General features: G+C 41.0%; 1 protein-coding gene across 5 annotated transcripts in view; it reads right to left on the minus strand.

Annotated features, from left to right (window-relative positions):
• ankfn1a (ankyrin repeat and fibronectin type III domain containing 1a) overlaps positions 1-20057 on the minus strand; it is a 120280-nt gene that overhangs the window by 26714 nt on the left and 73509 nt on the right. For all 5 annotated transcript variants that reach the window (XM_067488044.1, XM_067488043.1, XM_067488045.1 and 2 more), the window contains 5 exons: positions 13850-14044; positions 11477-11590; positions 10638-10735; positions 7319-7409; positions 4024-4131 (listed from right to left, as the gene is read on the minus strand). In XM_067488044.1, the coding sequence (XP_067344145.1) occupies positions 4024-4131; positions 7319-7409; positions 10638-10735; positions 11477-11590; positions 13850-14044 (606 nt within the window). The remainder of the gene's footprint in view (positions 1-4023; positions 4132-7318; positions 7410-10637; positions 10736-11476; positions 11591-13849; positions 14045-20057) is intronic.

Raw genomic sequence — 20057 nt, forward strand, 5'->3', positions numbered from 1 at the left:
GAGGACGTTAAATGCACCTTTGTCTAATGTAACACATCACATGTAACCTTGGAGCCAATTCTAAGAGATGTGTGCTGACATGGGATTTTCCCTTCAGCAACATTTGTGGGCTGTGTAACAGTGGAGGTTGAAGCTGACGTGATTCAGTGTTCAGAGGCTCGCAACTTTGTTCAGAGCATTTGAAACCAAGCAGGACCTGAACTGAAACGAGAACATCTTGTTGTTTGTTTTAAAAAAGGGGATAAAATATTCTCTTTACATTCACACCGAGGTCTTCAGCTGTACACAGCAGAAAGATTCTGTGTAGAAACAGGTGCATGGAAACTCACACACACACACACACACACACACACACACACACACACACACACACACACACACACACACACACACACACACACACACACACACACACACACACACACACACACACACACACACTCCTCTTGGCTGAAATCCACTGAGTGTTTGGATTTTCAGTCCACTGGGAGGACTTCCAAAGCACCAGCACTCCATGGGTGACAAAGTAAAACATATAAACGAGCATAATCCAGAATGACTACACTTATTAAAGCTTATTTATGTACCCGAGCTCCCCAGGCACCGACTACATGTGTGTGTGTTGGGTTGGGTTGCTGTTAAGACACATTCATGGGCCCTGGTAGAGTGTGCTGGGTTAAACACATGTACATTATGCTTTATTATTTCACTGGTGAAAATGGGGGGGGGGGGGGTTGAAATGCTTCACATAATTGTGTACTTGTATTTTCCTTGCTGTGTTTTATCTCTGGCTTCTCCTAGTTCTGGTCTTTGAAAAAAGTTATTACTTTTTAACAGTTAGAAACTCTTTCCGAGGACAGTGGGACAATTTGGGACAATGTGCTGTGTCACAACACAGAAAAATAGACTGTGTTCAACTTTGAATTGACACATTTCTAATGAACAAACAGCAGGTCAGCTGTAGAGTTTAGGGAGCAGGGGAAGAGTCTTAAAACATCAGCAACCACAGAATTAAAAACAGTTGCACTGTCAGTGCACAGCAGTCAACACAAACTTCTTTCTAGGAAACCTTCTGGAAATAATAGGGAAAGTATTCAATGTTCCAGTCCTGCCAGGAATATTTGAGACCGCAACAACAGACACAAATGTACCAGTCCCTGTGAATCCAATCACTGCAAAGTTGACCCACACTCAGGGGACCCTGAGAGTAAAAAGTCGTTTCCTCTTGCTCATCACAAAAACAACTAAACTCCTGAAAACATTGCAACATACATGGCAAAATTTTTAAGCTGCACCAATTCTAATTCTCTGAGGAGAAGTTTAAGCTGAGAATGAATTGCAGAGACTAGGAGCTCAAATATAACTTCTACCTTTCCAACCTGAAGCTGAATGTTTTGCGTTAAATAGCCGCGATGGATGCTCAGTGCTGCTAACAGGTAAACGTCAGGTAAACAGTCTGTAAATGACCTGTACTGAAACAGTTCTACAGCAGCAGCAAACGTCCTCACTCAGACATTAAAATGAATCAAATGTGTGTGTGAGTGTCGGCGTTTCACAGCAGGGCTCCACAGTCTGTTTATGCTCCTGCAGCGCCATGTTCTTCCCTCACTGCTGTTATTTTCTGTTCCACTGTTTACTTGCAGTAAAGTTCAGCTGCTGTCTGTCTGGAATTATTGACAAGCGTCTGACTTCAGATCTGATGTGATGTGACAGTGAAGCTTCTCAACATTTATGTTTCATTTCTCACATTCACCTCCTCAGTCACAGGTGGTCATGCTGAGACAGATACAGATTCATCTTCAAACACATCTCAAGAAGCACCAGTTCTGCTAAATATATTTCTGCAGGAAGTTTTGAATTCCTTCTTGTTCTTTTGCATGCGGCACTGAGTTTAGTTGTGTTTGTGATGTGTTGAGAGCAAGAGGAAACGTGTTCAGCTGAGACGTTTTATTCTCAGTGTCCACATTTTTAAATTCTGAAAACAGTGCAGAGTGTGGGTCAACTTTGCAGTGATTGGATTCACAGGGACTGGTACATTTGTGTCTGTTGTTGCAGTCTCAACAATTCCTGAAATAATTCTGCAAATCACCAGCAAAACCAGGGACGTGAAGAATGTTGTTTTAAACACTGGCACATTCTCCAACAGGGTCCACATTTTAGAAAAGGTCAGGGACAATAAACCAATCATCACTATCAAAAGAAAATTTTCAGGACAGGATTTTTAAAACTCATTCACAAACTCAGAACAAATATAGTAATTTGGAGGCTGGACAGTTAGAACTTCCAAATGGAAAGTGCATCAACTGACATCTCCTTGTAATGTTTAACTTACGCATTTACTTTTTTATGTAAAACTGTTTTATTGATGTATTTTATATGTTCCTTTTTGCTCACAGGTTAAATACAGTGAACTTTCTGTGTACTTAATAATACCAGTGAACCTCCACAGTACCTATGGACACATATTTGTTGTTACTTGATAACAATGAGCAAACTTTGGGGAATAACGAGGTAACAAGATGAGAATAAGAAAAGCACCAAGTATTATGTATTTAAGGAGAACTAATTAAAAAAATGACATGATAGGTGAGAATACCTACAGTGTAACTACAGTATAACTACAGATGAGAAGATGCTCCACTTTAAATTACAGCCCTCATTTGTTGTACCTACTGTATAACAACAGCTAAATAAGGGGGTTTAGATTTATTAATTTTTAACAAAACAAATAGCAATTGTGCTTAAATTTTATTGCCTGAAAGCACAGAAAACCTGTGTATTTTTAAGTCTCATCTTTTTAAACCATTACTCCCCAAAGTTTGATTATTGTTATCAAGTAACAACAAACATTTTGAAATGTGAAATCATTTTGATTTTGAAATCGTCTAATGACACAGGACACGTCCTACTGTATGTGTCCATTTCCCATCATTGTTTCTGATTCTGTTCTTACAGGCTCTCTGAAGGCCCTGTGCTATGACACGTTAGTATAATGAAAAGGATTCTTCCTTTAGACAGTGCGGCTGAGTTCTTTGTATTTCTGGATTCACACTCCTTGAGCACCTTGTTGACTGGTGAAGAAGTGACAGCACTTCTCTTACATAAAAAAGCATGAACTGACTACTTGTGTTCAGTGTCTGTCAGTGTGCAGCCTGAATGAGCTGGTTCTATGTGCTGTGTCCAAAGGATTAAAACCACATCTATCACCGACAATTTACACGAGTATGAAGTGAGAAAGATTCAACTGCACATGTGTGAGGTCACTGATAAAAATGTGGGGAAATTTGGGAAATATTTGTTAAAAAATATCTTGGTGATTATTAAAAATCCCACGAATTTAGAAAATGACTGAACTTAGCCTTTAAGAACTGGATGTCCAATAATTTCCTACAGCGTACTGAGACCAAATTAAAAGTGTTTGTGTGACTAATGCAACCTGGGTGCAACTCTGACACCAAGTATCCTCTAACAGTCAGATAGTTAACGCTGTGCAGGTGTGTGTTTTCTTATGAAGACACTAAAACCAGATCAGGTCGTCCTTTTCACCTGCAGATATAAAGAAAGTCATCCATGCTTTTATCTCCTCCCGACTAGACTACTGCAGTGCTCTTTATTCTGCTATCAGCAGGCGAAACACTCAAAGCTGATACAAAACGTTCTAAGGAAAGTGGCCACATCACATCAATCTGTGAATGTTAGAATTGATTTTAAACCCTCACTGCTTGTTTTTAAAGCCTCCTGCTTATGTCTGATGCTCTATTCTAAACCTGATTGCTGCCTTTATTTATTTAGGCAGAGTTTTCCTGAGGCAACCCTCCCTAATCTTACCAGACTCGGGATTGGTCGATGGCTTTTTGCTCTGCTTATATTACCCATAATGCAATTCTGATTCATAGATTGGTGTGTTATGATAGACGGGTAGTGGTCAGCAGCTACACTGTTCTCACATACACTGTGTTTAACACAGACTGCTCCCAACACCTAAACTCACACATCTCATTGTGCTTCATCGTGGACACTCACCTCTGCAGCAGTAGTGCGTGTGCGTTGCTCGGACCTGCTGCAGCAGACGCTCCATGGACTCGATGTGGCCTCGTCTCCTGGGTTCCCGACCGTCACTCTCCCTCCAATCTAAACAGAGCAGCAAAGGACACACACTGACAGGAGCTGCCCACATTCACATGTTAAGGTTACATGCTGAACCTTTGCCTAACTAACTGGTCTCTTAACAACAATTTCACAACATAGACTGCACACATCTGCACACATCTCTCCAACGTGATATGGGGAGCAATATCGGGAAAAGGGTACGAGTACGAGAACACAAAGGCAGGATTACACAGATCAGTCAGATTATACAGATATGAGGGGGGAAGTTGTGAATGGCCTTGAAGGTGTACAGGATGATTTGGATTGCTGTACGATAGGGGTGATGTGATAAAGGAAGTTTTGGTGATGATGTGGGCAGGTGAGTTTTGGACTTATGGAGGGATTTATAAAAAAAACGGTCAACTTGGAAAATTTTTGCACCAATGAGTAGGAATTCTGTTTTTATCTCGGTTTAATTTAAGGGACTTTGAGGTGAAGTAGGATATTATTTCAGATAAGCAGTTGGTAAATGAGAAGGGTGGGGGTGTGGTATTTGGAGCTGAGTGTTATCAGTGAACCTGTGGTAATGAATATTGAATTTGCGGACTATATTGCCAAGGAGAAGGAGGTAGGTGATGAAGAGAAGGGGCCCCAGGATGCACCAGTAGTGGCAGGCGAAGGCTGGGAACCAAAGGATTTGAGATGGATAAACTGAGTGCGGCCTGAGAGATACGAATTAAACCAGTCTGGGGGGGGGTGTGGGTGTGCAAGTGATGCCAGTGGAGGATAGTCTATTGAGGACAATTGTGTTTGAGATAGTTTCAAGTGCTGCGCTCAGATCAATGAGGAGGCAAATTGAGAGTAAACCAGTGTCAGCTGTCATGAGGAGATCATTAGAGATTTTTATGAGTCCAGCTTGTGTACTGTGGCGGGGGAAGAAACCGGACTGGAAAAGTTCATAGAGCGAATTATGGGTTAAACGGGAGTGGAGTTGAGTTGCGGCTATTTTTTCAAGTATTTTTGAGAAGAAAGGTAAGTGGGAGATGGCGGAGGGTACAGCTGCAAGTCCTTTGAAGATTATGAGAACAATTCCAGTGGCAGGTGAGGAGTGTATGATAGCAGATAGGAGGGGAAGCAGGATCTGACCAAGGCTGTGGGGAGGGGATGTAGCAGACATCTAGTTGGCTTGGATTTACGAATGAGATCTGAGATTTCAGAAGCACTGGGGAGTTGGGAATTTGAGATATGACGGATAGTGTTGGAAAAACTCAGAGGAGGAGTAAGATAAAGAATTAGAACATAGATGCTGATGAATTTTGTAACTTTTTTCATTGAAAAAATGGCATTAAGGAGTAAAAGTGGGGGGTAGGGAGTCTTGGGGTTGGAGAAGTTTATTTAATAATGACAACAGTGTCTTGGTATTACCTTCACTGGAACAGAATAGCCCAGAATAGTCGTTGGATTTCGTTTGAGCAAATGAGTCCTTAAAGGGAAATGTGTGAGTTTTCTGTATTTCTTTGTGAATAGTGAGACCAGTTTTCCTATAGAGTCGCTTGAGTTGTTGAGCTTTGGCCTTCGTTGACCAGGTAAATCAGTTTTTCACCAGGTTTTTACTGGGGCAAGAGAATTCGAGAATGTTGATTAAACCATTATCATACTGAGCTACACGGTCTGCTTCAGGGGTGGATATAGTCCAGGGTAAGAATATTGTCTGTGCTAGAGGAGAGGGTGTCAATATTGTTCCAATATATGTTCCTGACATTCCAAAATGAGATGAGGTTTCAATGAGAAGAGGAAATGGTCAGTTACATGGAGTTCATCAGCTGTGCAGTTGGAGGGGGCGAGTCCAGAAAAGCAGATTAAGTCCAGAATATGTCCTTTAATGTGGTTGGGGAAATGAATGTACTGATGGAATCCAAAACTCTCCAGGCCCAATGAAAAGTCTCTGGTGAGAGGACGATTACTGTTGTTCATTTGAATGTTGAAACGCTCCAATAATATTACATTTGGTGAGAGAGTGGATAGATGGGCGAGTAGAGCAGCAAATTCATTTAAAAAGTCATTGTGTGGCTTAGGGGAACGATAAATTCTAGCAGCAATGGTGGGAGTTGGTCCTGACAGTTTAAACCCAATACATTTCAATGAGCTGTAAGCTGGCACAGACACTGGCAGGACTTTCCGTTTCTTGCGACAATTCATCGTGAGACTTCCTCTGCGAGAACAACAGGGTTGACAGGTGAAAACAAAACCTGGAGCAGTGGAGCCGTTAGGTTGGCAAAAGTCGTTCGGCCGTTGCCATGTTTCAGTCAAACAGAGAAAACGGTGAGGAGATATTGGACGAGGTGTGTGTGAGTGAGTGTGAGTGAGCGGATGTTAACACACCCAAGTTGACAGCAGTGTTGTCACGTTTGGTAGTGAGGTTAAAGTTCCCATATCAAAATACTGTATCTCTCTACGTCTAACTGAGACATGCCTCCAGATGACATCACTTAGAGGAATCTTCAGTTCAGATTATGACATCTTGTTGCTCACACTATGGAGTTTGTACTCATGGCCAACCTGCTTTTCCAAAGCAATCGTGAGCTTTATTTAAGTAATATTTTAAATGGAAGATTTGTACATGTTATGAGGTATTTTCAAAGAGTGTTAATAGTACTTCTACCAATCTGAATAGTTCTGTGATGCTTTGCCTGCAGCACCACTATGAAGTTATTGGACGGACTAATGTGTTTCGAGCATCTTCGAGGTTTAGTCAAGCTTTCACTCTCTCTCTCTCTCTCTCTCTCTCTCTCTCTCTCTCTCTCTGAGCTCACACCCACACACTTTCTGTTCCCTGCTTCTGACATATGCACACAGACACACATTTTCTGACACATCCATACAAAGCCAGACAATGCACACGTAACCAGACGCACATACACAGCCCAAGGCTAAAGTACTTGAAGGCGCGGAAAGAAAAGAAGTCGTGACTGTGAGATGAAACCAATGTTCCTAAACCGAGCACCTCAAAACGTTCAGAGAATTCACAGCTGACTCACTCTTTACTACCGACCACAGGAAGGACTCTTATGTCTCTTTAACTCGCTGCCTAAACCATCATCAGCACAGGGTAAAAAAAGATCCTTCTGGCATTAGTCAGTGCACAGAGTTTATGCTTTTGTATGCACATTTACATTTTCTGCTCTTCAGGAGAAAAAGGGAAAAAGAAAAAGTGTAAGACTGAACTTACTGGATGGAGCTGCTGATGGAGGGAGGGAGGAGGCCGGAGCTCCCCAGCCCTTCATGTTGTAGGCCGACACTCGGACATAGTAGAGCCGACCCTGAAAAGTAAAAACGATCACATAGATTTTTGTCGATTTATGATTTGGTTTACAGCTTTTTAAAACCAATTCTCCGCAGCTTTACGCTGAGGGGAAACAGCTCCTTATAATGTCCACCAGTCCAAATATTGGTGGACAGAAATATTACAGACTTTTTAAATAAAAGCAATTAAAAAGCAGTTGCTGGAACACTTGGAGGTGCAGGTCTAAAAGACACACAAAAGGGAATTTAACTGACTCTTTGAAGGTTATTTCATTTTATTTACAAAGAGAGAAGAAGGCCAACACCCTACAGAATTGCATGTCTTTATGCTGTTGCTCTGCACACAGCATGTAATGTCACTAATTCAGCATGAACCATGTAAACTCTGCCTCATTTGTTGTTACTCTTTTCCCCCCCTTACTTTAGAGCTGTGACACCTCAATCTGCAGGTCATTCAATGTCAGCTTGGCGAGCGCCCATCAGCATAGATTTAGCAATTCCAAAGAAGTTGGGACAATGTGTAAAACATAAATAAAAACTGAATGCAATGATTTGCAAATCTCATCAGCCAGTATTTTATTCGAAATAGAACATAAACAACATATCAGATTTTGAAACAGACATTTTACCATTTCATGGAAAATATTAGCTCATTTTGAATTTGATGGCAGCAACACATCTCAGAAAGGTTGGTGACCAGCTGGTGGAGTTTCAGAAGAGGAATGTTGTCCCATTCTTGTCTGATGGCAGATTCTAGCTCTTTAACAGTCCTGGGCCTTTGTTGCTGGATTTTTCATTTTATCACAAATGTTTTCTATTGGGGAAAGGTCTGGACTGCAGGCAGGTCAGTTCAGCATCTGGACTGTTCTCCTGTGAAGCCATGCTGTTGCGATGGATGCAGTATATGGTTTAGCCTGGTCTTGCTGAAATATGTTAGGCTTCCCTGAAAGTGACGTTGTCTGGATGGAGCATATGTTGCTATAAAACCTGTAAGTACTTTCAGCATTGATGGTGACTTTCCAGATTTGTAAGCTGCCCACACTATAGCCACTAATGCCCCCCACACCATCAGAGATGCAGGCTTCTGAACTGTCTGCTAATAACGAGCTGGATGGTCCCCCTCCTCTTTAGTCCACAGGACACCACATCCATACTTTCCAAAAAGAATTTCAAGTTTTGATTCATCCGACCACAGAACAGTTTTTCATTTTTTCTCAGAGCATTTTAAATGAGCTTTGGCCCAGAGAACGTGGAGAGCATTATTCAGAGAAGCAGCCAAGAGGCCCGTTCCTCTGGAGGAGCTGCAGAGATCCACAGCTCAGGTGGGAGAAACTGTCCACAGGTGTCTGTGGCTGAAACCTAACACTGCACATCACCCTGAACACACCATCTCCACCGTGAAACATGGTGGTGTCAGCATCATGTTGTTGGGATGCTTTTCTTCAGCAGGAAGATGGATGGAGCCAAATACAGGACAGTCTTAGAAGAAAACCTGTTAAGAGTCTGCAAAAGACTTGAGACTGGGATGAAGGTAGTAACCTTCCACATGAGCAAATGTGGAAAATTTCAAAGGCTGTGAATACTTTTGCAAGGCACTGTGTCATGTGCAGATTTATCTTAACTATTTGTGGTTGTTTTTTTAGTTTTAACCATTTGGAATTGTTTGTTGTCTGTTTGGTAATTTCAATGACATTAAATCTAGAACCACAGTTCAACAGAATTTAAATGCAGAGGAGTAAAACACAGATACAGAACTCAAGACTTTAGGGTCATTTGATGTTGATTCTTAGTCATTTTGCATGTTTGTGTTAAACTGGCCTCTTTGTAGTCATGGTATCGATTTCTTATTTTTTAGTAGCTTTTGTTTTTCTGTGTTTGGAATCTCTTTGTGGCTGCTTTGCATTGTTTTGCATGTTGCAGTTCTCTTTTTTCCCCCTTGGTCAATGTCATATGTGGTGATTTGTTGTGGTCCGGTTAGCATCTCTTTGGAACTGATAGTCTTTTTGTAGCATATTTATACAGTATGTCCCTGTGGTGGTATAGTGGCAGGTTTGTGTCACTTTGTGGCCACTTCAAGCTCTTCTCATTTTGTAGTTGTTTTTGTGCGTCTTTGTAGCCAAATCTCTTTGTGGATGTTCTCTATTTGCATCTGTTTGTAGTTGTGTTTTGTCCTTTTATAGTTACTTTACCTCTGAAGTCATTTTCTGTGTCTTTGTAGTTGCTTTATGTCTTTAGAGGCTGTTTCATAGACCTTCCCACAAGAAAAATGCCCTCCAACAGAGGCTCAGGCTCAGATGCCTCCTGGCTCCTGTGTGGCCACATTCCTTCTGTAACAGCTGTATTTAAATCAGACTCAACCCTGACACAATAAATACAATATGTAAATGAGTGCAGGTTTGCAACAACATTCGAGATATGAATTCTGGCTCAGAATGAAGTCCAGTTACTGGCTCGACTCATTATCCGCCCACACTGCGTCCTGCCCTTTCCAGCATGTTCTTTTCTAAATGTTTTCAGGGCTGTAGTGGAAGTATCTGAATGCAGGCTAAATGCTCTAAATGGCAAACAGCAGATGCACCACAGTCTGTGAATTTATGAGGCAGACAGTGAAGAACAGAATGTATAATAAACAACAGCCTCCACTAAGCTGCACACTCTTCAAATGTCATTGATGCCACTCAACAAACATTATAACAGCACACTTATAGGGGAAATGGAAAGATAAGATTATGGTAACAAAACGTGCATGAATTGAATGTGTCAGTGATCTGGACGTGGCAGTCTGGTTGTTGGAGAGCAGAAAGCAGCTGTCACGGGGAAAGTCAATAACAATCATTTATGGACACTTAGAGTCTCCGTGAGTTTAAGTGTTTTGTGGTTGTTTTAAGTTTTTTTGTGGTGGCTCAGTTCTCTGTCATCATTTTGAGTCTCCTGGTGCTTATTGCAAGGAAAGAGGAAGAGGTTCTTTTTTCTTTCTGCATTTTTTTGTGGCCAGTTTAAACCTTGTTGTGGTCATTTGGATCTTTGATGACTGGGACATTTTGAGCTTATTGCCATCTCTCTTATGGTTGTTTTATGTCTTTGTGGTTTTGTTGCTGCATCTCTTAATTATCATTGAGAAATTCTAAACTCATAAAATCCTGTTTTACTAACTTGTATGATCATCAATTACAGGTAGACCACTGTATTTGACTCATAGTAAACAGGCCAAAAGTTTCAGGTAGGAGGAGTTATGTTGGGTTTACCGTGGTCAGGCCGCTGATGGTGCATTTAAGGGTCTGCAGATCATCCAACACCATCTCTCCAGCGAGCAGTGAGAAATCCTTCAGGCAGCTCCACTCAACTAGGCACACAGAGACACACAAAGGTAAACCTGCAGTGAACAGTCACAGTCTGATGACAGATCGATAGCCCCTCCTCCTGAGATGACACCCATTAACTTTACCGCAGCTCTGGGCCTAGAGGTGTTTCTGGATATCTGATTCTATTTCTTTTTCTCTAGTAAGTGTGTGAAAAACACATGTGGACAAAGAAATGTGATGCTTCCCTGTGACCTGTACTCATCGGTTAACATTTCCATGGAGAAAAAGATTTTCTTGCATCACAACACTGGTTAACTAAAATGACTTCTCTCATTCACTTTTAATGGTCAGTTTTCTGATCTCTTTCTATTTTTCCTCTCACCAAAAGCAACAATTTCAGGTCATCTTATGTGGCAACAAACTGCACGGATACTGCTGTGTTGAGGAGACGACAAGTGCATTTTTCAGACCATTTTCTGAGATGTGGTAGCCACTTAACAAACTCAATCAGTTGCAGTGTAATTGTCTTTGAAAAAGGAACTAAATAAAGGAAGCGTGTCTCTAAAATTATTTTCGAAGGGTTTTTCTCTCCATGTCCTGATAGTGAGGAGCCTCAGTGCAAAGATTTTTAAATATTGCACTGTTTTCATTTGTCCAGCTGCTCTCAATAGGAAAAGACTTGTTCATTCCATGTAGACCAAGGAAACCTCTGGGTATAAAATCTGGTTAGTATCATTTGCATGTAATCATAGGCATGGCTGCATGTCAGTGTGTGTTTTTACCTCTGTATTTGGTCACCACCGTGGAGTTGAGACACTGCGGCTCCTGGAAGCTGACGGTCAGTGTTGTGCTACTGCTCACGCTGAGACGGACCATAGACGGGGCCTCAGGGGGACCTGAGCAGGAGCACAGGGTGGTGTTAACAAGCACGCCCAACAAACTGAAGACCTATGAATATTAAATCCACAGAATGAGGAACTCTCTTGAAAATCATGGCAGTTTCTGTAGGTGGCATCTGTCGCTTCATGTGTTCTGCTCAGACCTGTCACAGCTCCTACAAGTCATCAACATTCCCTTCTTTTACTTTCACTGTTTTTGTTATTTCCAAATAAATCCTGTAATGCGTCTGAAAATGTCAAGCACATTACTCCCTGAGCAGTCACCCAGTGGGAAGCCTTCCTGCAGCGCTGCTGGCTTTTATCATTTGGTGATGCAGCTGCACATCTCCGGTTATTACTTTAAACGACTTTAAATCTCACATAAGAAAGCTCATTTTGCCTCAAGAAGCCACTGAATGAAAATCGCTGCTGGGAGGGAAGTAAAAGAAATTTGTTTAGTGGAGTCACAGAGAGGAAAATAACTAAATAATATTATGGACTTTTATCTTGAATAGGTGAAATGAAAATTCTCAATCTATGCTCGATTTCCCCGAACTCCTTCTTGACCTCCTCTTACTGTGCTTCTTGCTGACTTTGAGAACTCCTCTCACAATGGAGTGTTTGTAAGACAACAGGCCCCTGACCCATCTTACATAGGAGCAGGAGCCTCAAACTGAAGCAGACACAAAACAACTGCAGATGCACCTGTGTTTGAGTCTGCAGTCATTTTGTCCCTGTGTCTTTGTAGTGGATTTTTCTTGCTTGGTAGTTGCGGTCTGTTTCTTTGTAGCTGGTTTGCATCCATATGCTGTCAATCAGCAGAAGCCATTTTGCTTTATAAGGTTGTTATGCTTACTTTGCATCCACTGCATGCAAACCTTTCTCCCCAGCACAAATGTCACATCAAACAGAGACAGACTCAGGCTGTGATGCCTGCATGTTCTTACTCAGATACTGTTGACAGTCTGCACCAACATGCTTTGCTACTTTGAATGAGTAGTTTTTTGTGTCCAAAATGCAAAGCAGCTGTGACAAACTTAGCACTGTGCAAAGTTACAAGAATGAGAGTTAGGATGTGTCTTGTATAGTGGTGACTGTCAGAGAATCTGCTGCAGCTTTGCTGTCATCTTCAAGCTGAATATCTACAAGAAGGGAAATAACGTCAGTGTTTAAAACTGGATGGACAATAATTTATGTTAACATGAGCTCTATGGATAATTAAACTAATAGATCATCACCCTTGACATTCTTATCTGGAAAGATGATTTTGTTTATCTATTTGTTAAGTTGTGTAAATCATTATGTTTAGTTTTTATTCAAATGAATTCAGTTTCTGTAACATGATAATTAAAAAATTGGAGAAAAGCAGTTTTCTTACTGTGAATGACACTGATGTTATTTAGTTATTGCTATAGAATATGTAGCTATTTGTTTAAGCTAATGTTGTCTGTAAACACACTACAAGCAGGTGTAGCGGGTTTGACAATTCCTACTTCATGACAAACATCAGAGTCCATATTGCTGGAAAAGTCCTTGAAGTTTATGCAACCAGATACTTTAAGAGTGAAGACAAAGAAGAGTATTTAGCTGAAAATGAGAAAGTGACTGAATAAAGTATTTTAATAAAATAAAGCGGCACTTTCTTCATGTGCACTGATGATGGGAAGCTGATGAGGGAAGATCAGAGCTGTAAGTTACTAATGTGAGAATCACTACAACACAGACAATAATCTCTAACTCATTATAGTTCTTTACTACAGGAAACTCATCAGAAAAGTGCTTACAACAATACTTAGAGTTCAGAATCAAAATCCTGACAAAGTAATCAGGTGGATGTGATCAATGTGCAGGATCCTGAATCTTTGGGTATCTGCGTATTTCCACTTGAAGTGACTTTTTAATACAGCTGGGAGTGGATTGATTGTGCAGTTTGTAGAGTGACAGTGGTACCAATAAGCCTTTGCGCTCTGCAGCTGTACATGAAGAAATGTCAACCTCACTCTGACTTTAGAAACCACCTGCTTCTTCTCACAGGTATCACCGAACAAGCACTTATTTTCCTCATATAGTAAAATAAAACCCATCACGAGATCGTACCAATGTGCATCACTTTGGATAAGAATGTGTAATGAACACATGTAGGCTGATGTAAAGACCCACACAAGAAGCAAAAGAGGCCACACAGAGTTTAAAGGTGACCTGCAACTGAGCAGGCTCTCTCTGTCTCACACACACACACACGCACACACACTGTGCCACAGAGCCGTGCTGACTCACGTGCGTGCTGGAAGCCCGTCTTCATGCGTCTGTACAGCTTGCTCCTCCACTCCCAGGCCCTCAGCTGTTTGTCCTTGTGGCAGGCCTCCAGAGAGAGGCCATCCCTCTGAGCCTGAGCTGCCAGCTCTGCCGCCCGCCGCTCTGCCTCCACAACCAGCGAGCTCAGGTGGGCCTCCCGACTCTCCACGCTCACAACTGCAACACAGACACAACCAGGGGTTACGATCTAGATCGAAACTGTTTCAGCATAACCCACCAGCAGGAGGCCGCCTTCACTACAGCCACGTTCGCTTTTAAAACACTAGCCTGAAGCCAAAAGACACAGGAAATAATCCAAGTTTTTTGTTTTTTTTTATTATTTTGCAGACATGTATCTTTACCAAGGCCTTCAATCCCACCTTTATCACTGCTTTGACACCTGTAAACCTGGCTATCAAAAACTTGTGCAGCAGGAGACAGCTGTCGATTGTCCTGTGCCTCCATGGCATCAGGTACAGTTTGGGGTTTTATTGATGTCGGACACAAAAGGTGGATAAGAGTGTGGAAAACACAAGCCAGTGTGTTTTGACGATGATATTCCTGTGAGAATGCAGCGATGCAAGACTGCAAATACTGTGATGACTGAAAACCCCCTTTTTATTCCTCTGACATGAAAGATGCACAAACAGTTCGTTTCTCGAGAGGAAACAGAAAGAAGATTTAAATGATTTAAGTTCTTGATGTTGTGTCAAACAGTCAAAAGAAAAAAAAATCCTGTGAAGGACCAATAGAGAAGGAAGAACTCTGTGGTAACTGATCCTTATCCATTTTTCTGTAACTTGTACACAAAGCACTGGAAAGATAGATGTCAAAATGGCCCCACTGTGCTCCATGCAAACACCAGGAGTTCAACCTAAACTGTGATTACTGACATTCTCGCAGTCATGAGCATCTGAGCACTCTGCCTATACATGCTGCAACAACAAGGACTGATGTTTACATGACTTACAAAGACACACGTGACGGCACAGGACAGCTGTGAGCTCTGTGTGTGTCGTCCACATTGGGTCTCCTGCCAGCCTGCACCCAAACACTGCTGCATGCTCCTTTTCTCTCCGTCCCAGTTCTTAGTCATGGACTGTGACAGCAGCACAAACAAACAGCAGCACAACCATTGGTGTTTGTGGCTGCAAAATATCTCTGAATCTAAGCTGCTGCACAACAGTCTGGATGTTTCAAGACTCACTCGCTTGCCTCTCACACAGAAGCTTTTGTTCATTTCCCGTCTTTTTAGGCATATTGCGTAGATTTTTGGACATTTAGTGTCTGTTTCTTGTCATTTTATGTCAGTTTTGAGTCGCTTTTTCAAACATATGAACAGTAACTTCAGAGACTCTGGCCCACGTTTAACAATCAAGATTCTTTCATCAATGTGATACTTAGTGCATCAACCATTGCACATGTTTCTTCATCACAAATTAATGAAAGCTGATTTTTAATTAACAAACTTTGGACTGTTTTAACTACACTCCTTGACCATTTTATATGCTAGTTACTTCAGCCGGTACAAACTCATTCATCATCTGAAGGAGTAATTAAATAGGGCTTCAGTTGTAAACGTGTTTCCTTGTACAAGAAGCTCCTGAATGTTTTAGATTAATTAATTTGGTAAAATTGCAGATGCCGTAGCAGTTTGAATAAATAACAGGATCTTGCTTCCTCCCTCCCCTACCTGTTGTTGGACTTATGACACCACTTATTGCCATAGTCTCTGCTTGCTCAAACCTGCATCCTGTCTCTCTGCTTTCTTTGATAAATGCTAACTGCACTTAACTGGCTCTGAAATGTCCTCTGCACAACAGTAAGGCTGAATCTAATCTGTTCCGTTTGGAATGAATCTGTGAAGAAAACCACAAACCAGCAGAGCAGAACTGCAGATAGAGGCGACTGTCACCTCCTGTGTGGACAGTTCATGTGAACAATCTGCTTTATCTGAGCAGCACATGGCTGGAACATTCAATTGAACAATGTGTGGTTATTTTTGCTCAAAGACTGAGAATTTGGTAAGTGGGGAAACAAATGTGTCAACGTGGTATTTATAATGTTTCTGTCCTGTTTTAGCATCTACATTTTCAAGTGGAAAAAATAACTTGGCTGCAATAAGTGACTTTTCTGTTGTGTGCAAGTGTGAACAGTTAAATGGCAAAACCCACCTGCACTGCACATTTTGCTTTCTTTCATTTACATTTAGCAATTAAGTACATTGAACACATGATGACTAAAAACAGAGTCATTTCCTTTTGTAAATTCTGTTTATTTGATAAGTCGTCAGTACTTTAGTTTGCACATTTAGTTAACTTCTGTACAGTCGCACAGCTGGAGGGACGTGTTGTTCAGCTGAGCAAAAGGATCCACCCCAGGAAGCAGAACATCGAAATAGAGGAAGTTGTCAACTGGATCATACCAAGACCCTGGTACCTTAAGGGGAGACTGTGATATGTTAGTTCTTTAATATAGTTGTTTTGGATAATATCTAATAATTAGCATTCAGTAGATTTATTGTTATATTTTGTTCTGTATAAGTTAATTGCAAGGTTTTGTTTTTCTCTTACCCCTGCCTTGTCGTTAATGGTCTGATCAGCCATTATAGTATATGTTCCCCTGTGTGTTCGGGCTGTGGTCCAGTTCGGTTTTGTTGATCCCTTCTATGGGCCCAATATTTTGTGTTTTGGTTTCATAATTCTGAGGTAAATAAAAACCCATTTTGTTAAAAATCATGTTTCCTTTTGCCTTCTTGCCCGGTCCCACACAGCTTAATTGGTGTGATGCTGCACACTGGGAATAAGATTCTTGCTTTGTGCTTTTATGATTCCATTTTATACATTTACAATAGACCTCATAAATAAAAGGTTTTAAAAAAGAAAAGCCCTGGTAAGATTAAAAACACAAAGTAAAACAACAACAAAAAAAGAATGATTTACCAAACTTCCTAAAATGAATCATGCTGAAGCTCTGGACTAAAACTAAAAACTATTTTTGGAAACCCACTAGGTGACATGATCCTCTGCAGCCTCACACATCTGGTAACATGGTGAAACTTCAGAGACACAGTGAACCCGGAGGAGTGGGCACAGTTAACATCCAGAACAACTTGGGACAATGTTTTCAGTTCATGTAAGCACACTGCTGTTGGGGCTTAAAGTGTGTCACTGATTTACTCCCAACCTCTTCAGTCAAACCAGACATTTGAATAAATGCAGCTTGTTTTGCTTTGGTTTCATGCTGTGTGGTGGGGAAACGAATGACTGTGTGTATAATCTCTGCAGCTGTATGAGCTATCAGTTTAATTTTTGTGGTTGAAACTGTTGTGAGAAACTCACATCAGCCTCTGTCTCTGACTCTGCCCATGTATCCGTCCAAACCCCATCTCCTGACAGATCCTATCCTGTCACCTTCAGAGCTCCAGAAAGTTAGGATGCTGATAAACTGCTCTTCCAGCCACTGATGTAGGACTGAAATTGTGCCATTGATGAAGATTTCCAGCTACCAGACACTTGATAAATATAGGCTATAAAAATCTGCACATTTTTCCAATCTCAAAAGTTAAATCTGCAACTGATGTCTGGCCACATGGAGGAACCCATTATTGACATAACATCATCTCTTTGATATGTGACAAAAGTGTTTCCCACATCCACATTTTTACCCACATCCATATTACTTGTTTGACAAAATGACCACAAAGACACAAAATGGCCATCTATCTCTCAGTCTGAGGGTCCAATATAGAAACGTTTAGGGGAAGAAAAACGTGTGTCAGTGTTTATATGGACACCTGATTATCTATATGCTAAAGACAAAATAATATTATGTAGAATTTATTCAAGCTGTCTTGAGAATGTTTGGAAGTGACAGCGGATGAAATACAACAATCTTCAACGATCTTCTAAAGGTTTGGTGCGCTGTGGTGCTGGAAACGACAGCCACCATATTATAAAGGTGTCACTTCCTGCTTCATTGCTGTGTCAGAGCCTGGCTAGCTGCTAATGGCTGCTAATTGAACCAGTTGTAAATGAACAGGCTGCTCACACAGAAACACCCTGTCTGACTGAAAGGCTCTATAAATAGACCAACCCCTGCCCCCAACCCAGGGGCCTCCTAAATTAACACACAAGCACGTAGGTGAGCTCCGGAGGCCACGTTAACATCCACAGTGGCAGAGAGAAAATACCAACATGCACAAAACCACAAAGTCAATGCAAAGACACATTTACACAGTGGCTGAACAAGGAGCATTTACTCCACTGAGTTTGTACTAACTGCACAGTGTCATGTTAACCACACGATGCAATAAAAATGAGAAAAAACTGCTGTTGTTGTGTCGCCTGAACTATGTGTTCTGCTGCCTCGCTGAGGGACGAGCCAACAGCTAACCAATAAACGCTGCTAAAAATGAACATTTAGGAAAGTCTGATTAAAAAAAGAGAAAGGTGAGGGGACTGATAAAACAGCAATTAGTTAATATTTTATAATTGTGTGGTACATTGCCTTGAGCTGATTGTGGGGATTGGCACGAGCTAAAATAAAATCCATTCAAAATTCAATTTTTAAGGCAGGCATCTTTTTTCACTGCAGCTGAATTTTGAAGAAATTGTTTTATTAGTTACAGAAAAATATTTTACTCACGATAATGATGTAACCACTGAAAGCTAAGAAAGAAAAAAGATTCACGACTGAAAAGCAAAAAATGTTTGAATTCAGGTGGAAAATTTCAGGAGTACAATACAATTCCGTATTAGAGAACTACGACCTTTGTGTTTGTTAGTTTTAAGATATATTCTACTTTTTTCTTTCAGACTATTTTGATACAAGCTTTGCATTGGTAAGAAATGTCCCGAGCTGATCTGGGCAACAGTACGGCCAGCGATCCAAGGACATATCAAAGGAACAGGATGTAAAAAAATGTCATCAGAATAAACCTTTCTTTTCTGAATTCTCACATTTGTTTCATCTCAACCTGCTTGTGCTGCAGCTGCTGTTCTTCATATCTGGGCTCAACAGTGCAGCTCCCTGTTGTAGAGCAAAGGGAACATTAAAGAGAGAGACACCGAGTGCTGATGCTGCATTCACTGCTTCACGTGACAAATGCGGTTTCAGCTTCACTAATAAACATCATCTCTGTGAGGAACGTCTCGGTTAAAGTGGATGTTCCATTCGCTGACTGTTTTTGTAGTTCCACAAAATCCATCAGGGTAAAATATCTTTACTTTGTCCCTATGGCCAAGTCTGCATAAAAATTGTCTCTCAAGACAAACAAAATCACATTTAAATGTTATGAGACAGTGTGAAAGATATAAAATGGCTGATTCATAGCAGGAGGTAGAAAGGAGAGTTTGCTAAACACAGGCAGCTTGTTATTTGGCATCTCACTGAACCAGCAAATAACAGAATCCATCGTATGATCACATAATTTATTCTTCCTTTTTGATTTCATGACTGCTGGGGCAGGGAAAGGCTCCTTGCTATAAACCAAGATTAGGAGCTGTTGTTTTACAATGTACATCTCATTATTGTACAAATGAGAAAAAACCTTTCTTAGGTCTGTTTTGGAGTGAGGCCAGTGTCTTCAGATGCCAGCTCAGCATTCCTCAGGCAGGGCAGGATAAAAGCTGAATAAATATTGTCTCAGGTTGGAACAAGGACGACAATGAAAGAAGCTTTGCAGTGCGTCTCTGCATATGGCAGGGTAGTAAAACTATGAAAATGAAACAAGCCACAATTCCTTAAATTATTGTTAGGGTCAGTACCAATAACTGAACCTGTAGAAGATCCAGTAACAATGTTACAACAGTTATTCTTTCATTCAGATCATATCGATAACTGAAGCTGATAAACTTTACTTTGAAACATTTTATGTGGTTCTTTGTTCTTGGCATCCTCAACACTAACACAGTGTACATACACACAGTGTATGAGATATAGTGGCATCTCTTGGTCAGGATGCACATTGCAGCTATCTCCTAATACAAGCGTGACAGAGTCTCCAGTGACCTGTCATCATCTATAAACACATCAAGTAACAATATGAATATGTCAAGTGATCAAGTTATAAATGGCTCATAATGTACAATTTGAATCTTGTTAAGTCTATTTAGAGTAAAGCTATTGGTCACGGCCTCTATGTAAAATATTGTTACTGATCCTGTTTAATTAATAATATCTCAGCTTG

The sequence above is a fragment of the Channa argus genome, chromosome 20 (assembly GCF_033026475.1).
Source record: "Channa argus isolate prfri chromosome 20, Channa argus male v1.0, whole genome shotgun sequence".
Lineage (NCBI taxonomy): Eukaryota > Metazoa > Chordata > Actinopteri > Anabantiformes > Channidae > Channa > Channa argus.